This window comes from Hemicordylus capensis, chromosome 3 (genome assembly GCF_027244095.1).
Source record: "Hemicordylus capensis ecotype Gifberg chromosome 3, rHemCap1.1.pri, whole genome shotgun sequence".
Lineage (NCBI taxonomy): Eukaryota > Metazoa > Chordata > Lepidosauria > Squamata > Cordylidae > Hemicordylus > Hemicordylus capensis.
In genome coordinates, this window is record NC_069659.1 from 270,894,802 (window position 1) to 270,910,968 (window position 16,167).

General features: G+C 42.6%; 1 protein-coding gene across 3 annotated transcripts in view; it reads right to left on the reverse strand.

Annotated features, from left to right (window-relative positions):
* Positions 1–1,826: 1,826 nt before the first annotated feature.
* Positions 1,827–16,167, reverse strand: part of ATRNL1 (attractin like 1) — a 1,008,890-nt gene continuing 994,549 nt past the window's right edge. For all 3 annotated transcript variants that reach the window (XM_053305805.1, XM_053305806.1, XM_053305802.1), the window contains one exon: positions 1,827–4,413. In XM_053305805.1, coding sequence (XP_053161780.1) covers positions 4,289–4,413 — 125 coding nt within the window. In that variant the 3' untranslated portion in view covers positions 1,827–4,288. The remainder of the gene's footprint in view (positions 4,414–16,167) is intronic.

Genomic DNA, 16,167 nt, shown 5'->3' on the forward strand with positions numbered 1-16,167 from the left:
GGCAGCTCCAGAGGTCTGGTCCAGGGAAGCACAGCTGTGCAGTGCCTGGGCCTCCAGAGCCCCAATAATGCATTGTGCGAGGGCGCGGTGCATTACTCCCCCCTGAATGTGCCCATGGCAGACACACGATCAAAAAAATGAGGGTAAGGGAGTGCTCACTCCCTTAACCTCATTTAAGCTGAAGGCTACATAGGTGGGTTTTCTGCCATGTAGCCACCGGGACTGGGCACAATCCCGGTGGTTCACATGAGTAAGCAAAACCAGGCTGGGCTCCCTTAGCACGTTTGCGTGAATAGCCTCATTGTGTCTGCTGGTATAAAGACAATTTAAAAAAAAACACCTGTTGAGGACAAGTCACATTTAGTATATTGCTGGGTTTTTTGGTGGATTGCGAGGCAAAGCTCTCTACAACAGGAAAATACAATGCATAAAATGCAGGGCAAGGCTCCCTACAATGGAAAAAATACAGCTACTTTCCTGTAGTGCTTTTACCTCATTAGAGGGGCATAATGCATCAAAGAAAACCAAAACAAAGCATGGAAAATATGGACAGTGCCCTAGTGACAGTGCAATGACCATGATGTCAAAACATGAACAATGAGAAGGGGTGCTTATTGGACACATTACAAAACTGTTGAACATGTAATCTGAAAAAATCCCGGGTGATCATGTGTGTGATTGCCACTGGGTAACTGGGCTTCCTCCTGGCCACCACCATTTGAAGCAGTGAATTGGGGGAAGGAGTGGCTGTGCAGAGCGGAGTGGCTGTTCTATCTTGTGCAATGCACTCTGGGATGCAGGAGGACTTCCTTCTCCCAATCCCACCTTGGGACTCCCTATGTTGGTGCAGGTGTAGGCTCATGGCACAGTGGAGTCCAGGGGAACCATGTGTGGGGGGAAGGCAGGTAAACTTCTGCCTCCACCCCAGCCCCGCAGCTAAGGTCATGTACATGACCTTTTTGTTTAATGCATTCAACAACACATAGCTTCAGTTGTGCTAAGTGCATGCCAGGGTGATGATGATAGGAATGTACAGGGAAATCTCACAAAAATAAGTTAGGATACCTCAGGTACTACTATTCTACATCCAGCTCCATACTCCACATTGTTAGTGGCTGACATGACATGGAATGTTCTGGCACTGGAATGCACCATGATGGGGCTGCTGAGAAAGTGCAGGCTGTTAAGTTGCACAAGCAGCACTATCACTGTTTCCCCACTTGCCACAATGCAAATAACTGCAGCCTTGATGCCTACACAACCATCTCTTAACAGCATCGGAGCTGCCTGCACATCTACAGCAGCCCTGGCATGGAGTGTTTCAGGGCTGGAACACTGTGCATTGTGTTGGGCAATATGCTTTTTAATTGTCAGCTCCGGGGCGTGGGGGGGGGGGTTAGTAAGGCTGGGATCCAGACCAATATGAGTGGCTCCTCTGCCCCCACACAGAAGTTTTCAAGATTTCTTCTTCAAGTGTCAACCTCCTTTAGGGGAGCAGTCTCGTCAAAGCCCCTTTCCTGGAGTGACACTCACTAAAGTTCAAGGATCTGCTGTCTCAAAGAACGTTTGCCCCTCCCCAATGCATGAATGGAAATGCTTTCTGTTTCTGAATAGTAGTGGGGGGGGGGATGGAATCTTACCAGGTATCTGTGTGCTTCAGCTGCATTGATCAACATTATAATTCCTTAAAAACTAAACACAGAGTAACAGAGTAACTGTTTCATAGAACACCGGCGTTTCATAAGCACTTATGTATCATAAATCCTAGGCAGATGCACAAAATAGACAACTTACTGGTAACGAAAAAAATGTTAGGGAAATTTAGGAAATTTACAGCCAAATCTTTTATTTCTCTTTTCTCTTTCTTCAAATAATCATCTTACTCATCATACATGCCAATTCTAATGACATTTTTTTTCCTTTAAGCAAATAAACATTACAATGACAGAAGGGTCCCACCCCCTCAAAAGAAAAAGACTCTTATGAATTACAAGCTTTCGTTAATTGATAATCCCCAACAGAAATCTTCATTTGCCCTAGTTCTGGAAGTACTCACATGAAAATAGGCTCACAAATAGTCTTATTTGCTCATAAGTACTTGTGGAACTGGGTCTTTTGTTTTAGAGTAATAACAAAGTGAGGTAAGAACAGGCAACAAAAATCATCATACTGTGACAACATAACTTTAGCATAAGAATTAGTCTCCTCTGAGATGTGAAAATATTCCAACAATCATGCCAGCATAATTTATCAATGTGCAACTAATCAAAACAGTATAGCAGTCATGATAAGATGTAACCTAATGATCTTGGATGAGAGGGAACTATGTACTGTACAACAGTTCCTTTTAATGTATTTAATTTTTTTTATACATTCAGTCCTCACCCAAATTATGTATTTGGATGTTTGAATGATATGACCAAAGAAACACTACCATCTCACAAACGGGGTGTTATTACTGCTACCGCACCACCTTGGCATGCAAGTAACTATGTAGTCAAAGAATAAATAGCAAAATGTCTTCCCCTTCCTGAAATAAAATAAAAAATAAAAATGCAGATATAATAGTAAACATCAATTATATTTGTTAAGCTTTCATATTTACCACGACTCTACCACTGGTAAGAGTTTATACCTCTGTGGATAACTCTCATGTTGGCAGCTCTGCAAACTAAGAACTGCTATTCTGCCCTTCCCAGGAAGTTCTAGCAAAACTACTGGATTGTGTAACCTGCCATAAAGAGTGAGGTGCAGTCAAGTTCCAAAGAATATTGTACACCGAAGTCCCAGTGCAATGCATGAGACTAAGTAGAAGAAGTTGCATTGATTTCACTTAAATGCATTCCATGTTCTCTGGATGGAGACCATTAAGTCTAAATCTTGATGTGGTACATCTGCTGCCACTGTCTGCTAAAGACTTTCTCCACTAAATATTATGCAATGAAATAAAGCAAGGAAGCTGTTTGTTTCTTATTTCCTTGCAAATGTCAAGAAGATGTTTTCGCTTTAGCTTTTGGCTCGTGTGCGACCTCCCAAACAGAAAAAGCCATTCCAAGAACCCTGAACAACTATGCCTAAAGGCCATTGAAGGCTTTCAGAGCAATTTATGTTAGAGGGTGTGGCAAAATCATTTCAATAGGATGAATATGAAGAATTGTTGAATCTGCTGCTATGAGGAGGAGGGCTTTTAATAACCATGATAAAGGCCAGGGCAACATTCTTCTAGAGAGAAAAGACTGGAGCAATGATTTTAACACTGGATACTAAGGTTACAATTCACACAAACTTAAGTCTGCGTATTCCCATTCATTCAAAGGACACTGTCACATTTAAATCTGTATTGAACCTTGGCCTTCATTATGACATCAGTATAGTAAAATCATATGTACAGGATCATATGCACAGGAATAAAGAGTTAAGCTCTCCTGAGGCTTGCCAGTTTGGAGATGGCTGTTGGGAAAGGCGGGGGGAGTTCTTGGCTGGTTCACAGGCTTTTCCACACTCAATCAGCTCTGAAAATAAATTAGTTGGTTGGCATGGAAGACAGGCATGTACTCTATGCTGGATTTCCCATGCAGAATTTTTATGAAGTAGAGTCTGAAAGTCCACTCTTCATCCTACATTAGCTGGAACTGTTTCAGGGTCCTTTGGAAGGCAGAAATCCTTGATATGCATAAGTCACAGTTTCTATTCACTATCATTGAAATATATGTGGTTTTTTTAATGTCTATTGAAATATATCTTTTTTCTTGTATCTGCCTATCGCCTAGTTCAAAATCTGCCTTTTTATGTGGGCAATGATAATAATATGTATATCCCTACTAACTCTGGTTCCTGTTTCTTAACTGTATGAATCTTAATGAATCATATCAATTATCTGCGCTGAGAATCTGAATAACCCATTTCTTGCTATACAATGGCTCCTTTAGAATTACTTTAATTTTCATTGCTATATTTCCTTTCACATTATAAAACAATGTACAATCTTCCCCCTTTTTTCCCCTGATATGGATAGCAAGAAGATTTAACAATTTCCTCCCATATTGTTATAGATGTCAATCCTTTTTTTTACTGAAGCTCATCCAAAATATTCACATTTGCCCTTCAGGATGCGCTGCTTTTGGGGCACAACAGGAAGAAGGTGTTAATCCAACTGGTGCTTCTTACCGTCATCCTTATGACCATCTAAAGGTTGCCTCCATTAAAACTGAGGCTGTAGTTTAGCTTACAATGGAAGCTCTTTAAAAAAGAAAAGCATTACAGAATATACAAATGCATTATTTTGATCTCAGACACAAGTTCCTTGACGTGTTGAAAGGTGATGTTTTCGATTTCTGACTCCTGAATTCTTCTCTTTACACTCTGAGGGCTTCTGTTGTGAAATGTCTATCAGTGCACTTGCAATTGCCAGCCCTGGGGAAAAAAAAAAAGAAGAACAAGGTAATGACCCACTGTGAGAAGACTTCCATAGGATCTTTCTTACTCCTTTCATGCCCAGCACTTTTACTTTTCCAGCACATCTGTTTCCAAGTGAGAAGTGAAGCTCTTAACCCCACTAAGGTCAATGGCACTATAAATTTCCTCATGAGCAATGCAATCGGGATTGCCATCTCAGCATTCTTGAGTCTGAAAAGAAATGGAGGCCTGGCAGGTATAGATTTTGGCTGGTTTCTCTCAGTGCTGTGTTCCCTGACAGAGGTGTACATGAACTGGGGACCAGGGATTTGTTTTTAGAAAAGCTCCTCCATTTCCTATGTCAATGAAAAGCAGCCATAAAATTATCAACTAATGAAACGCTGGTGCTTTGCAGGCACACTGCTGCCTTCCAGACTAAGGCAGCATGCACACTCGCCTGAGGAATGACCCTCAGGGATTCACTTGGAGGTCACAGGCAGTGTTCCCTGTAACAAGGATTCCTAGGTGTTGACTACAACCCCCATCATCCCCAGCTGAAATGGCCTTTGGTTGGGGGTTATGGGAATTGTTGGGGTTTATGGGGTTTGGGGGTTTGGTGGGGTTTGGTTGGGAATTGTTGGGGGTTTGGTTGGGGGTTATGGGAACAATATCTGGGAATCCCTGTTACAGGGAACACTGCCTGTAACCTCCAAGTGAATCCCTGAGGGTTATGTGGCTCTCAGGGACCTACTTCTGGGTCATAGGAAGTGCTTTGGGGTGAAGGAGATTGGCAAAAATATCACCCCCACATGACAAGCACTGCTAGTCTGCAGCACAGAAACATCAGCAGTCCTCACGGAGCATGGGTACTTTGTTAGTCAGGGCGCTGACTAAAATTTGCAGATTCTGACAATTAAAGTTTATTGTCATGTCATAATCTTCTTCTCAATCCAGTGATGTGGACACAGAACTTCCTAATGTGTACATGCAGATAGACTCATTTGCAAACATCCTTGTATACATTTTCCCCCAAATAAAAGTTATGTCTGTGCAGCAAAAATGGATGCAGAGTCCAAATGTCAATAAGTGCGAATAATATTGTGTTGTGCAGCAAAATTTCCAACATGTTTTGCACACTGTTCTGGTAGCTCCAGGTCTTGACACGCACAACAATTTCGGAGGATGAATACAACTGAAGGAAGCCCGGGCGGGTGCACGGCTGGGGGAGTCAGTCATGTGACTTGCCTCTGGGGGGGCAAGGCAGTGGGCCCCCAGGCAATTGTCTCCCCTTGCCCTATTATAGTTATGCCCCTGATATGCTTTTCTAAGGTTTTATAGATCAGTGGCTCAATGCTCAAAAATGGAGCAAGTACAAGAATAGCATTAAGTTCAGATTTGATGTTTAGATGCTTCCAATTAAGGTCTTCCCACTTACCAGCTTTCTCCTTAATCATCCTATTCAAACTAGATGAACTAAAGAGCATGTGCACAAGAAACATGCCACAGAAGAGCAAATAGCTGCAGAAGACTCAAGCAAGAGAAATCACATACTATAAAGAAAGGCAAAGGTCTCACAGAATCTCTCTTTCTAATCCAATCTGGGCAAAATGCCTTTCTCAGACCCCAAATGTCACACTAAAGTCAGATCCTGAACATGGGTGGACCTGTACACTGGAGAGGGATTTAGACACATGTTTAATGATTTAGACATATAATAGTCACCTGGATACTGAAAAGGTCTTCCTAGAAGTGGTACTCAACATGGAAATGACTCACGTGGCATCTAAACACTTCTTATAATGTACACTGGTCACTTGTGTATAAATAATATGTTACCAGCTTTACTGATAGGCTAGCACAGGCATACATATCCTGTAAGCATTTGGGTGATACATGTGATAAGTAATATTTGAATGGTAATCCTTTCATGTGCAGCACTGCCATGGCCTTCAGCTTTCTCAGAGGAAGGGGCTATTCCCATGATCGGGAAAAATCAGGCGAGGAAAGCCTAGCCTGATTTCCCCCGATCATGGAACCACCGGGCTTGGCTGCGAGCCTATTGGTTCCTAGGTGGGTAACCCATCAAAGTGCCCCTGATTGTGAGTAGCCGTGGCGCGGCTCCGCGCTGTGGCTACTCATGAGTAGACCCCCAGAGAGGAGGCAAAAAGCCACCTCCCGGCTCCAGGGGTCTCCCCAGAATGCCCTGCACGGTCACGCAGGGCATACTGGGGCTTCCGGGGGCCGTGCGGCCTCCGAGCTCCCCAGCCCCCACCGGCTCCATCACCGAGCCGGCAATCGTGTGAGTGGTCGATCCAGCCGCCCAGGGCTACTGCCCCAATAATCTGCGGGGAGAGCGGGCTTAGCCCACCTCGAACTCTTTAGGGTTGAAGCACAATTCCATGCCACTCAAGACACCGCTTCTAGTTGTGGCAGCTTCTGATAGAGAAAGGAGGAAAAACTCAAGGATCATAAAGTGGAAAACTACTTCCTAATTTTGCTTTAACATTAAATTTATTAAAAATCAGGGTTTACACAGCCCCTTTAAAGTGGAGAGCAGGTCCATACCTGCTCCTCCTTTGCTTGCCACCATTACCGTAATCATGGCACTCCCCCCAGCTATGCCCGCACGCTGTCGGGGAATCTCCCAGCTGCTCTTGAGCAATGCCAGCATGCACATGGCTTCTGTGCACGTGCGGTGGCCATTTGTATAGTCAGCACACATTTGCTGACCACACAAATGTCCTCTGCACATGTGTAGAGGCCATGTGCATGGCAGTGTTGCACAGCTGGGCACTTTCCAGATTACACAGTAATACAGCCGTAGTTTATTTTGGCTTGGCAGAATCTCTCTCTATATTTCTCTTAAAAGCACCTGTCGCTAATCCCATGTGTGGCAGCTCTCGCGAGAGTTCACGAGCAGCTGGCGGGGATGGGTGGACGGTGGCCAGGCTAGCTGGTTGGTGGGCGGGGAGGAAAAGCAGTGGCCAGGCCAGCTGGCGGGGTGGGAGGGAAACTGGCGGCCAGGCCAGCCAGCTGGCAGGGAAGGAAAGAGGCAGCCAGGCTGGCGGCGGGTGGGGAGGGAAAGTGGCGGCCAGGATGGCTGGCGGGCGGTGAGGGAAAGAGTCAGCCAGGCCAGCTGGCTGAAGGGGAGGGAAAGAGGCTGCCAGGCCAGCTGGCTTTAACACAGCCCCTTTAAAGCAGAGGAGAACAGGTCCATACCTGCGGTGAGGGATAGAAGTAGCCAGGCAGGCCGGCCGGCAGGCAGTGAAGGAAAGCAGTGGCCAGGACGGCTGGCGGGTGGTGAGGGAAAGCGGACTGAGAGGGGGAGAACAGACTGGGGCTGAAGAGGAAATGAAGATGAGGGAGAGACAAGGAGAACTAGGGGCACAGCTAGTCAAATTGAAACTGTAAATAAAGGATGTTGTGCAAAGCCACCAGCAGGGGGAGCAGTATTTTCGAGCTTGTGTGAAACTCCCTATAATGGGAAAATACAGCTTATTTTTTTACAACATTGTACGACTGTAACGCAGCAATAAGACCCCAAAGAAGGCATTGAAATGTGAATGGCACCTTGCTGATAGTGCAGGGACTGCGATATTGATATACAGGCAATATGGAAGCACACTTAATGGACATGTAGTGGCACTGTTGTAGTGTCCAATCTGGAAAGTGCCCAGGTATGGAGCTGCTCTCCTCTGCTTTAAAGGGGCTGTGTAAGCCCTCATTTTTAAAGGGATGTGTCCATGATTCAGATGTCAAATTGCATTTTGGCACATCCCTAAACTTTATTAAAAATCCCCCCCCCCCTCAGTACGAGTACACAACCTGTCTGCAAGTTAGGTAGACAAATTACAGCAATGGCAGCAAATTAGAAATTTACCCATTGTAAAGTATATATTTCCTTGGGGAAGAGTTTCTTTTCTGAATTCAATGGGACATAACTATGGTATATTGGTAGGATCACAGGCTTCCCTCTCTCAGATTCAGAGCTATCAACCATCACTCACATTGTTGTAGCCACATATTGTTTCCTGTGGGGCTGGCCTTGAAATAAGTTCCGCATCATGGACTGTTATAGCAGGCTCACTTCCTGACATAGGCACCCTCCTGCTATAGGCAGGTTGCTGAGTCTATATCACTCCTGTGCTCCTAGCTTTGTTAGGTTCCTTCAGCCTTCAGACACAATGCAAAGTTTGACTTATAAAACCCTATGAAATAACTTTAGCTTAGGAAACATTTTCTCAACCTATCCTTAAGAACTCCTACTGTGAGTCTTTTCCTGACTACTATTAGTGTACTGAGTTCATATAAAGTTCTGTAAGGAGGTTCTTGGTAGATGCAATAGAGTCAGGAAATCCTTCCCCCCACAGTATCTGCACTGTTAGAAGCATTGACATCTATTTAACTTGGGTTGCATTTTCATGGATGGACTTGCATTCTTGAACATGAAATAATTCTTAACAAGATAAAGTACTGATATCTGCTTTGAGCCTTCAATATGAGGTAAAAATCCAAGTTAGCTGGTGCATAGCTCATATCTTTAAACTATTACAATTACATTACAAACTTAAAGTTTCTGCAGGGTATATGAGGGCATAAATAGAAGACCTCTAACCCAGATCTTTGGAGCTACTGGAGATTTTTTTTTTTTTTTAAACCATGCAGCTATAGACTGACCTTTGGCTAAGGTGGAACTTTCTTCAGCCTCTGTGGAAAGCCCAGATTAGGGAAAGACACAAGTTGGCTAAGGTCAGCCTGTCCCAGGGTTGGCCAAAGAACCTTTAAAGCTTCCTCTTACTTTTCAGGTCTTGTACTAAGGAAGCACATGCAAGCGTGTTCCTGTATAGCCATACCTGCTTCTAGTTTTGATTGCACCTTTTGTTGAACTTTTTATTCTTGTTTCACGAGCATGACATTTTTCTCATACACATGGCCAGGGGTGCGTCTACTGGTTTTCAAGAGTTTCATTGAACATGGGTCCATCAACCCCCGGGGCGGAGCTGAGGAGGCTGAAGAAGGGGAGAGGGAAAGAGGAGGAGGTAGACAGGGAGAGAAGAGGTGGCAGTAGGCGAACAGGCGGAGGAGAAGGCGGAGGTGGAAGCAGGTAGGAAGCAGAGGTGGCAGGGGGGTGAGTGATGTGGTGCATGCAGAACATACAAAGCTTGTGGGTCTGCACCACATGTAAATGGAGAGCACGCGTGCAGCGAGCACCACCAGTGAATGAACATGGCTCTACCTTTAGATGGATTTCCCTTGAAAACAATGTAAAACATTCTCTCTCACTAATGCCACTCTCACAGTTGGTATTAACAGAACAAGATCAGTCATGGTTGACATAAGGTCACAAGTGTTTCCTTTCCATCAACCTGCCCTCATCTCCAGTACATCAACTGCACTGGTTCACTGAAGTATCCTTGTACAGCTCTCTTTGTACCGTTTGGACTCACAGAAGCTCCAGAGACTAATATGCCGTTAGTGAATGCATTTAGTAGTAAGTAAACACTAGGTAGGACTTGCATGCTAAGTATAGGACACCTTGTTAGCTATAACTGCAACAGTTACTGAACCTATATTCTAACTAATGCTGCCCATGTGCTCCTCACAGCAGCATGTTACCAGTGCTAGTCTCAGCGCTTCTGAAGTGTGGGCACATTTGCAGAAGAACATGATGCTTTTTGCTGCTCTCCCTTTTTGGCAGCGGAAACATGTCCCTGAAGGCCATGCAGCCCTCAAGTATTTGTTTTTGTGGGTCAAACAGCATTTCCAGAGGACAGAGAGACTGGCAAAAATCATTATGCTCTTCTGCATATGCACCCATGCTTCAGAAGTGCCAGGGTGACATTATGCATGTGCTGCTGTTAGGAGAATGTGCACAGTGTTAGTCAGGATGTCAGCAACTACTGCAGTTATGAATCTATGGGATCCAGCTGAGCAATGGCATCAAATGTGCTTGTCTTGTCAGTAATCCTGAGAAAACATTCTTTTATTGGACATTCCCAAACCGTGCATGTGAGAGTTGAATCAGAAGCACTTTTGGGAAGTTTTCTTTTCTAAAACACATTTAGCTGTATGCTGCTTCTCTTACTCTGCATAATGCTAGCATGCAGAAGGAATAACTTTTTTTCCAATTTAATGCTGCATACTGGGACATGCTGGCCTGTTGTTAGAGGACCATTAAAATCAGGTCACTCTGGAAGATCATTTTTCAAAATGTCACACAAATCATCCGATGAAATTCACTTATTGCGTTCTTTGGGCCCAACACAGTTCCTTGTTATCAAAGCAATACAATTAACTGGGGGAACAATTCATTATTTAAGACCAGCAGTCTAAAAGAATTTCATTTACCAAGTCAAAATGATGCACAGACGCTGCCGGCAAGTAGAATTTATATCAAAATGCAACCAAGGAGTCGATAAAAATGCTGGGACTTAAATATTTATTATATGCTTTACCTTTGTTTAATAGGTTTTTGTTTCCAAACAGAGTGAATATTATTGGCTGGAAATGTAAATCCTATGATATCCACCATTTGTCAGCCCTAGTTTCATGGCTTGTTTAATTTACCTTCTCTTCATGCATTCCCCTTTAAAAAGTGCCTTCCACCTGAGCTGATAGCTCCTATTTCTTATGCTCTACAGCAGGAGTAGTGTAGAATCAGCATGGCAGAATTAATGAATCAGTACTCAGGTCAAAGCTTCTCTATGATCTCAAGGCCTAGAAATTCAAGGTCCACCATGGAATGGAATCTATTTGTAAGTCTAATAAATTTTATGTTTGTGGGACTAGAGTTGGTTATGTTTATAATATGTGGTTGGAAAACCATTTATACTTTACTTTGGTAAATACATAGAGACACAACTGGAAAAGAGTGGCCAATCCAGTCTGCCATAGAAATGTCACTTTAAAATATAAACAAAACAATTGTATATGCACCGAGAACAAAGGAAAAACAGTATTCTCTTGGTTGTACATAGAAGAGCTGTAGTCTTCCCAAAAGGCAATTTAATGGTAATCGGTGATCCTCTAGTAGTAAATGTCTAATCATAAAATTACTGGTGTGTGGCTTTTTTATTTTTAACAATTATGCAGAACAATTAATAAGTACAGAAATAAAATGTACCACATCAAATCAGATTGCCTTGCAAAGTGTGTTTGCAATTTAAGTGTAAGCTGCAGCATTTGAATTTTACGTCTGAACAATGGGATCTGAAAGTGGATTCAGCCTCTGATATCCTTTCTTTCACCTCCGCACCCCAACTTTTCCAAGAGCAGGCGGTATTATATATTTTAATTTTCCAGCCAAACAGCTTCATTAGGCGTGAAAGGTTAATTGCAGGCTTAAGTGCGATTCAGGGAACAGCACGTGAGTCTGTGGTGAATGAAGCAGCCTGCTACAGAAGGCAACATGCTATAAACTGTTTGCCCTGCTGAAATGTTTTACTACCTCATTTACTAACTGTCTTCTTTTACTGCTTGTAGTTCTTTTAAACCTTTAATAGCTACAGTTTTATTTCACTGTAATCAGATTTAAATAGAAATACCCAGGCTGGGATGTTTAAATGTTTTCCCCCAACTTGTCATTATATATAGCTATATTATACTAACTGATGCAAAGCCATAATATCTTTGAGAACAAGAAACTAACATTTTAAACTTCAGTCTTATTTGCTGGCTATGAAATGTAAGCTTCCCACACTCCGCTCTCTATTGTTCATTTTAATTTAAAAAATCAAGTCTATATTTTCTTCTTTGTTAAGATGAAGGGTGCTAAAGATGACCTGCCAGGCTTGGATAGGCGGATAATTGAAAAACATCCCCACCCCCTTAAAATATATATTTAATCCATTCTGCACAGATATCTTTATTAGATTAAATTCCAGACATTTTCAAACTTATGCAGAACTGGAACATCCACAACACAGAACGCACTGTAATAAATACCTAAAGATACATTGTTGTGGAATCTTTTATATCTTTAACAAAAATGAAATAATTTGGCATTAAAGTCATTGAGATATTTATTTATTTATTTGCAAAAGCAACAGTTGCCACACAGGCAAGTTCAAAAGATAAAAGACCATTCTGTAATGCCCTTTGAAACCAAAAGCTTTACCCTTCAGCATTGCTGCAATTTCCTTTGTTGATTTTTCTAAAAGCGACTGTACAAGCCCAATAACAGTAGACTAAATGCAGCTGCATTAGTGCAATGAACTCATTACTCAGTATATTACCATCAGAAATCCCAGTGCCTGTGAAAGTTAATGCAAATGGTTCCAAACAGTTTTAAAACCTACTGAGAAAATGATGGGAATTAGAATATCTAATCTGTGGTTAACATAGATCACCATGGAGCTCCACGAGTACATCTTCATTCTTATCTCATCAGTACTATTTATAATTACACACTGAACACTTTTTTAAACAGGGTCCTGTCGTTTATTATGATCATTTCAATGCACTAAAACACTCTGTGGGTACATATGAAAATATCTTGGTTCATCAACTCTGAGCCATTTATAATGGTGTGAGCACTATCTTAACGTTATGCCAGGGCTTATATTCTTGTTAACCTTTATTTAGATACATTAACTTCACTTATGTTAATTATTCAGAGAATGGACATTTATTGAACCCAATATAAATTGAAGTGGAATTGATATGTTCAAAACAGGTGCCCTCGGCCATCTCGTTCTCATCTTCCATTGACTTACCAAGATTGCTACATTCGGTATATATGGATGCAACCCATAAATAACCCACAAAGAAGAGTCTCAATTGGATTCATCTGGAGCAAGTCCTCTGAAAATAAATTGAGGTGCTTCTATCTATCTTTATTTTCTATCTTCTTTCAGGTCTAGCTCTCCCCATAAATCCCCTAATTCCTCTAGACTACTTACTCTTTTCTAATTTTTACTTTACTTAAGTTCCTTTTGTTTTTAATTTCTTTACCTTTGGTCCCAGTTGTATTGTCTTTGTTCCATGCCTTTGGTGGTTACCTTTCTCAGCAACCTGTCTCCACCTGATCTTCCTTAGACTCCCTGCTTCCTCTGCCCTCCTTTTTGGCCCTTTAGTAAGCTCCCTTGTGCAAGCTACAATCCATCTAAACCAAAATATATGGATTCTTGTCAGCAGGGACGTAGTTACATTTGAACTAGGTGGGGGGGGGGGACAAGTGCCCCCTGGGCTTATTGAGGGGCTCAGCCTGGGTGACAGCTTACTCTTTGCTCTCTCCCTCACACCTCTTTGAAAAAGATGGTGTGTGTGTGGCGGGGGGGCAGGGGTCCATTTTCACTTTTCATCCAACCTTGCTATGCCCCTGGAGGACAGTTCAATGCTGAACATCTGTACTTTCATAAGATAACTACTTTGTCTTGGAGACACATTTGGTGAGGAATGGAACCAGCTATCACCACAACAGTAATGGCAAGAACATCCCTAAATTTGTAGCAAAATATTCAGTGGCTGTTGTCACACACAGGCAAAACCAGGCTAACGAAGCCAAGCCCAAGCCCAGCGGTGCCTCAGTGGCAAACCCACCAAGCCAGCCAGCCCAATAAACAGAGTTAAGGGAGTGAGCACTCTCTTAACCCCATTTTTTGGATTGTCTGCCAGCCCCTGCTGGGAGACTGTGGGGCTCCCAGCCGGTGTTGGAGGAATCCCCATAATGCTCTGTGCACTCGAACAGGGCATTATGAGAGTTCTGGTGTGTTTGTGTGTGTGTGTGTGTGTGTGTGTGTGTGACGCTCAAGTCCCCAGAGTCTCCACGCTGCCTGAGGAGGGAGCTGTCTGGGTGTGTGATCTCCGCACTCAGACTCTTCACCAGGATTGTCTGCTGGGGAGGTAAGCTTTTGGAGGCTTCCTCCCTTTGCCCCTTTTGAGCCCTTTCTCCGATTATGAGAAAAGGCTCTCTGTCTCAGAGGCACTTATGTGGTACAGTTATCAACTATTAGAGTGTCTTTAAATGATTTTTTTTTTGGGAAAAAACAACAAAAAATAATAATCTGTGTTCAACAGCTACCTACTATTGCATCCAGCTTTTTAAAAATCCAATTACACAGACACCTTGCTTAGCATAGTATTTGATGCATGACATATCTTTTCCACCCTAATAATCAGCTTCCAGATTTAAAGTGTGTCTACTTATTAATACTGAATCAGTTAATCATAGAAAATACATACCGCTACTCTCACAATGCTGTTTGTCATTCTAATTTGTCTCCCAGCAAATTGTTATTCAGAAATTTGTTACTTCACGTTGATTGATTAAGTGCCCTCAAGTCGGTGTTGACTCTTAGCGACCACATAGATAGATTCTCACCAGGATGATTTGTCTTCAGCTTGGCCATAATCGAGTCCATCCACCTTGTTGCTGGTCGTCCTCTTCTCTTTCCTTCAACTTTCCCCAGCATTATGGACTTCTCAAAGGAGCTGGGTTTTCGCATAATGTGTCCCAGGCTCCCATTGAGCCTGGCCACTTGTGTCTGCCTTGAGTGAAAATTCTGGACTCATTTGTTCTATGATCCATTTGTTTGTTTTCCTGGCTGTCCATGATACCCTCAAAAGTCTTCTCCAGCACCAACGTTCAAAAGTGCCAATGCTTTTTCTATCTTGCTTCTTCAAAGTCCAGCTTTCACATCCATAGAGTGTCACAGGAATAACCAATGTCCGAATGACTCTAATCTTTGTAGGTATAGACATGTCACGGCATCTAAATATAGTTTTAAATAATTTTAATATGGGGTTTTAAATGTTTTTAATCTTTTAAATGATTTTAATTGTTAATTGATGTTTTAAATGACTGTAATTGTAAACCGCCCAGAGATGCAAGTTTTGGGCAGTATAGATATATTTTAAATAAAATAAAATAATAAATAAATAAATAAATAAATATCCTTTCCAGGGTCTTCACTGCAACCCTACCAAGTGCTAGTCTGCGGCATATTTGTTGACTGCTGGATCCTTTACTGTTGATGATGATGATGATGATGATAACAACAACAACAACAACAACAACCCCCAGTGAGGCACTACCTTGGAGTGGTTGTGGGGCTTGTGTGCTCTGATGAAGGTGAGAGCTATGCCAGAGGTCCAACCATACTGGACAGGTCTCACCAGAGGAGCCAGACAAAGAGTGCCTCTCCCATCAACAATATGGTGAGACGTAACTTTAATAAATCTATACCGGATCGGTCGTCGCCCGGGTCAACAAGGACCGCGCCAGATGCTATAGTCCCTGGACATCTGGTGGCAAGTGGGCAACAGGACTCAGGATCTTCAGTTGAGCAACCAGGGCTGGAGACAGCAAAGTTACTGGAAGAAACGTCGCTTAACCGAAAAAAATATACAAAAATGCCAACAAGGAAATAATGATCTGCTATTACAAGTCTAGTCCAACTAGAAGAGGTTATTTAAAAAGAATGTACCAAATTTGGAAAGAGAAGCATCCAGACACAGAAATAACAGAACAAAGGCTAGCAGACCAGAGAAGATTCATAATAAGAAATAAAGTATTCACAGGAGTTGAGCTGGAAGAACTGCAAAGAGCAATACAGGCTCAAGATATGGAAGAAGAATGATCACCAATTGAAGAAGTTGCTCAGGAGCAGGTGGAGGAGGTGTTGGAAATCGAGGATGCCACTGTTGCTGAACTGTTTCAAAATCAAAACCAGGCAACCTCCCCTTTGCCTTCACCTCAAAAACCCGAATGCTGTTTAACAGAAAAGCAACAAGAACTAAAGCAAAAAATAACTGAGCACATGAACCAAACAA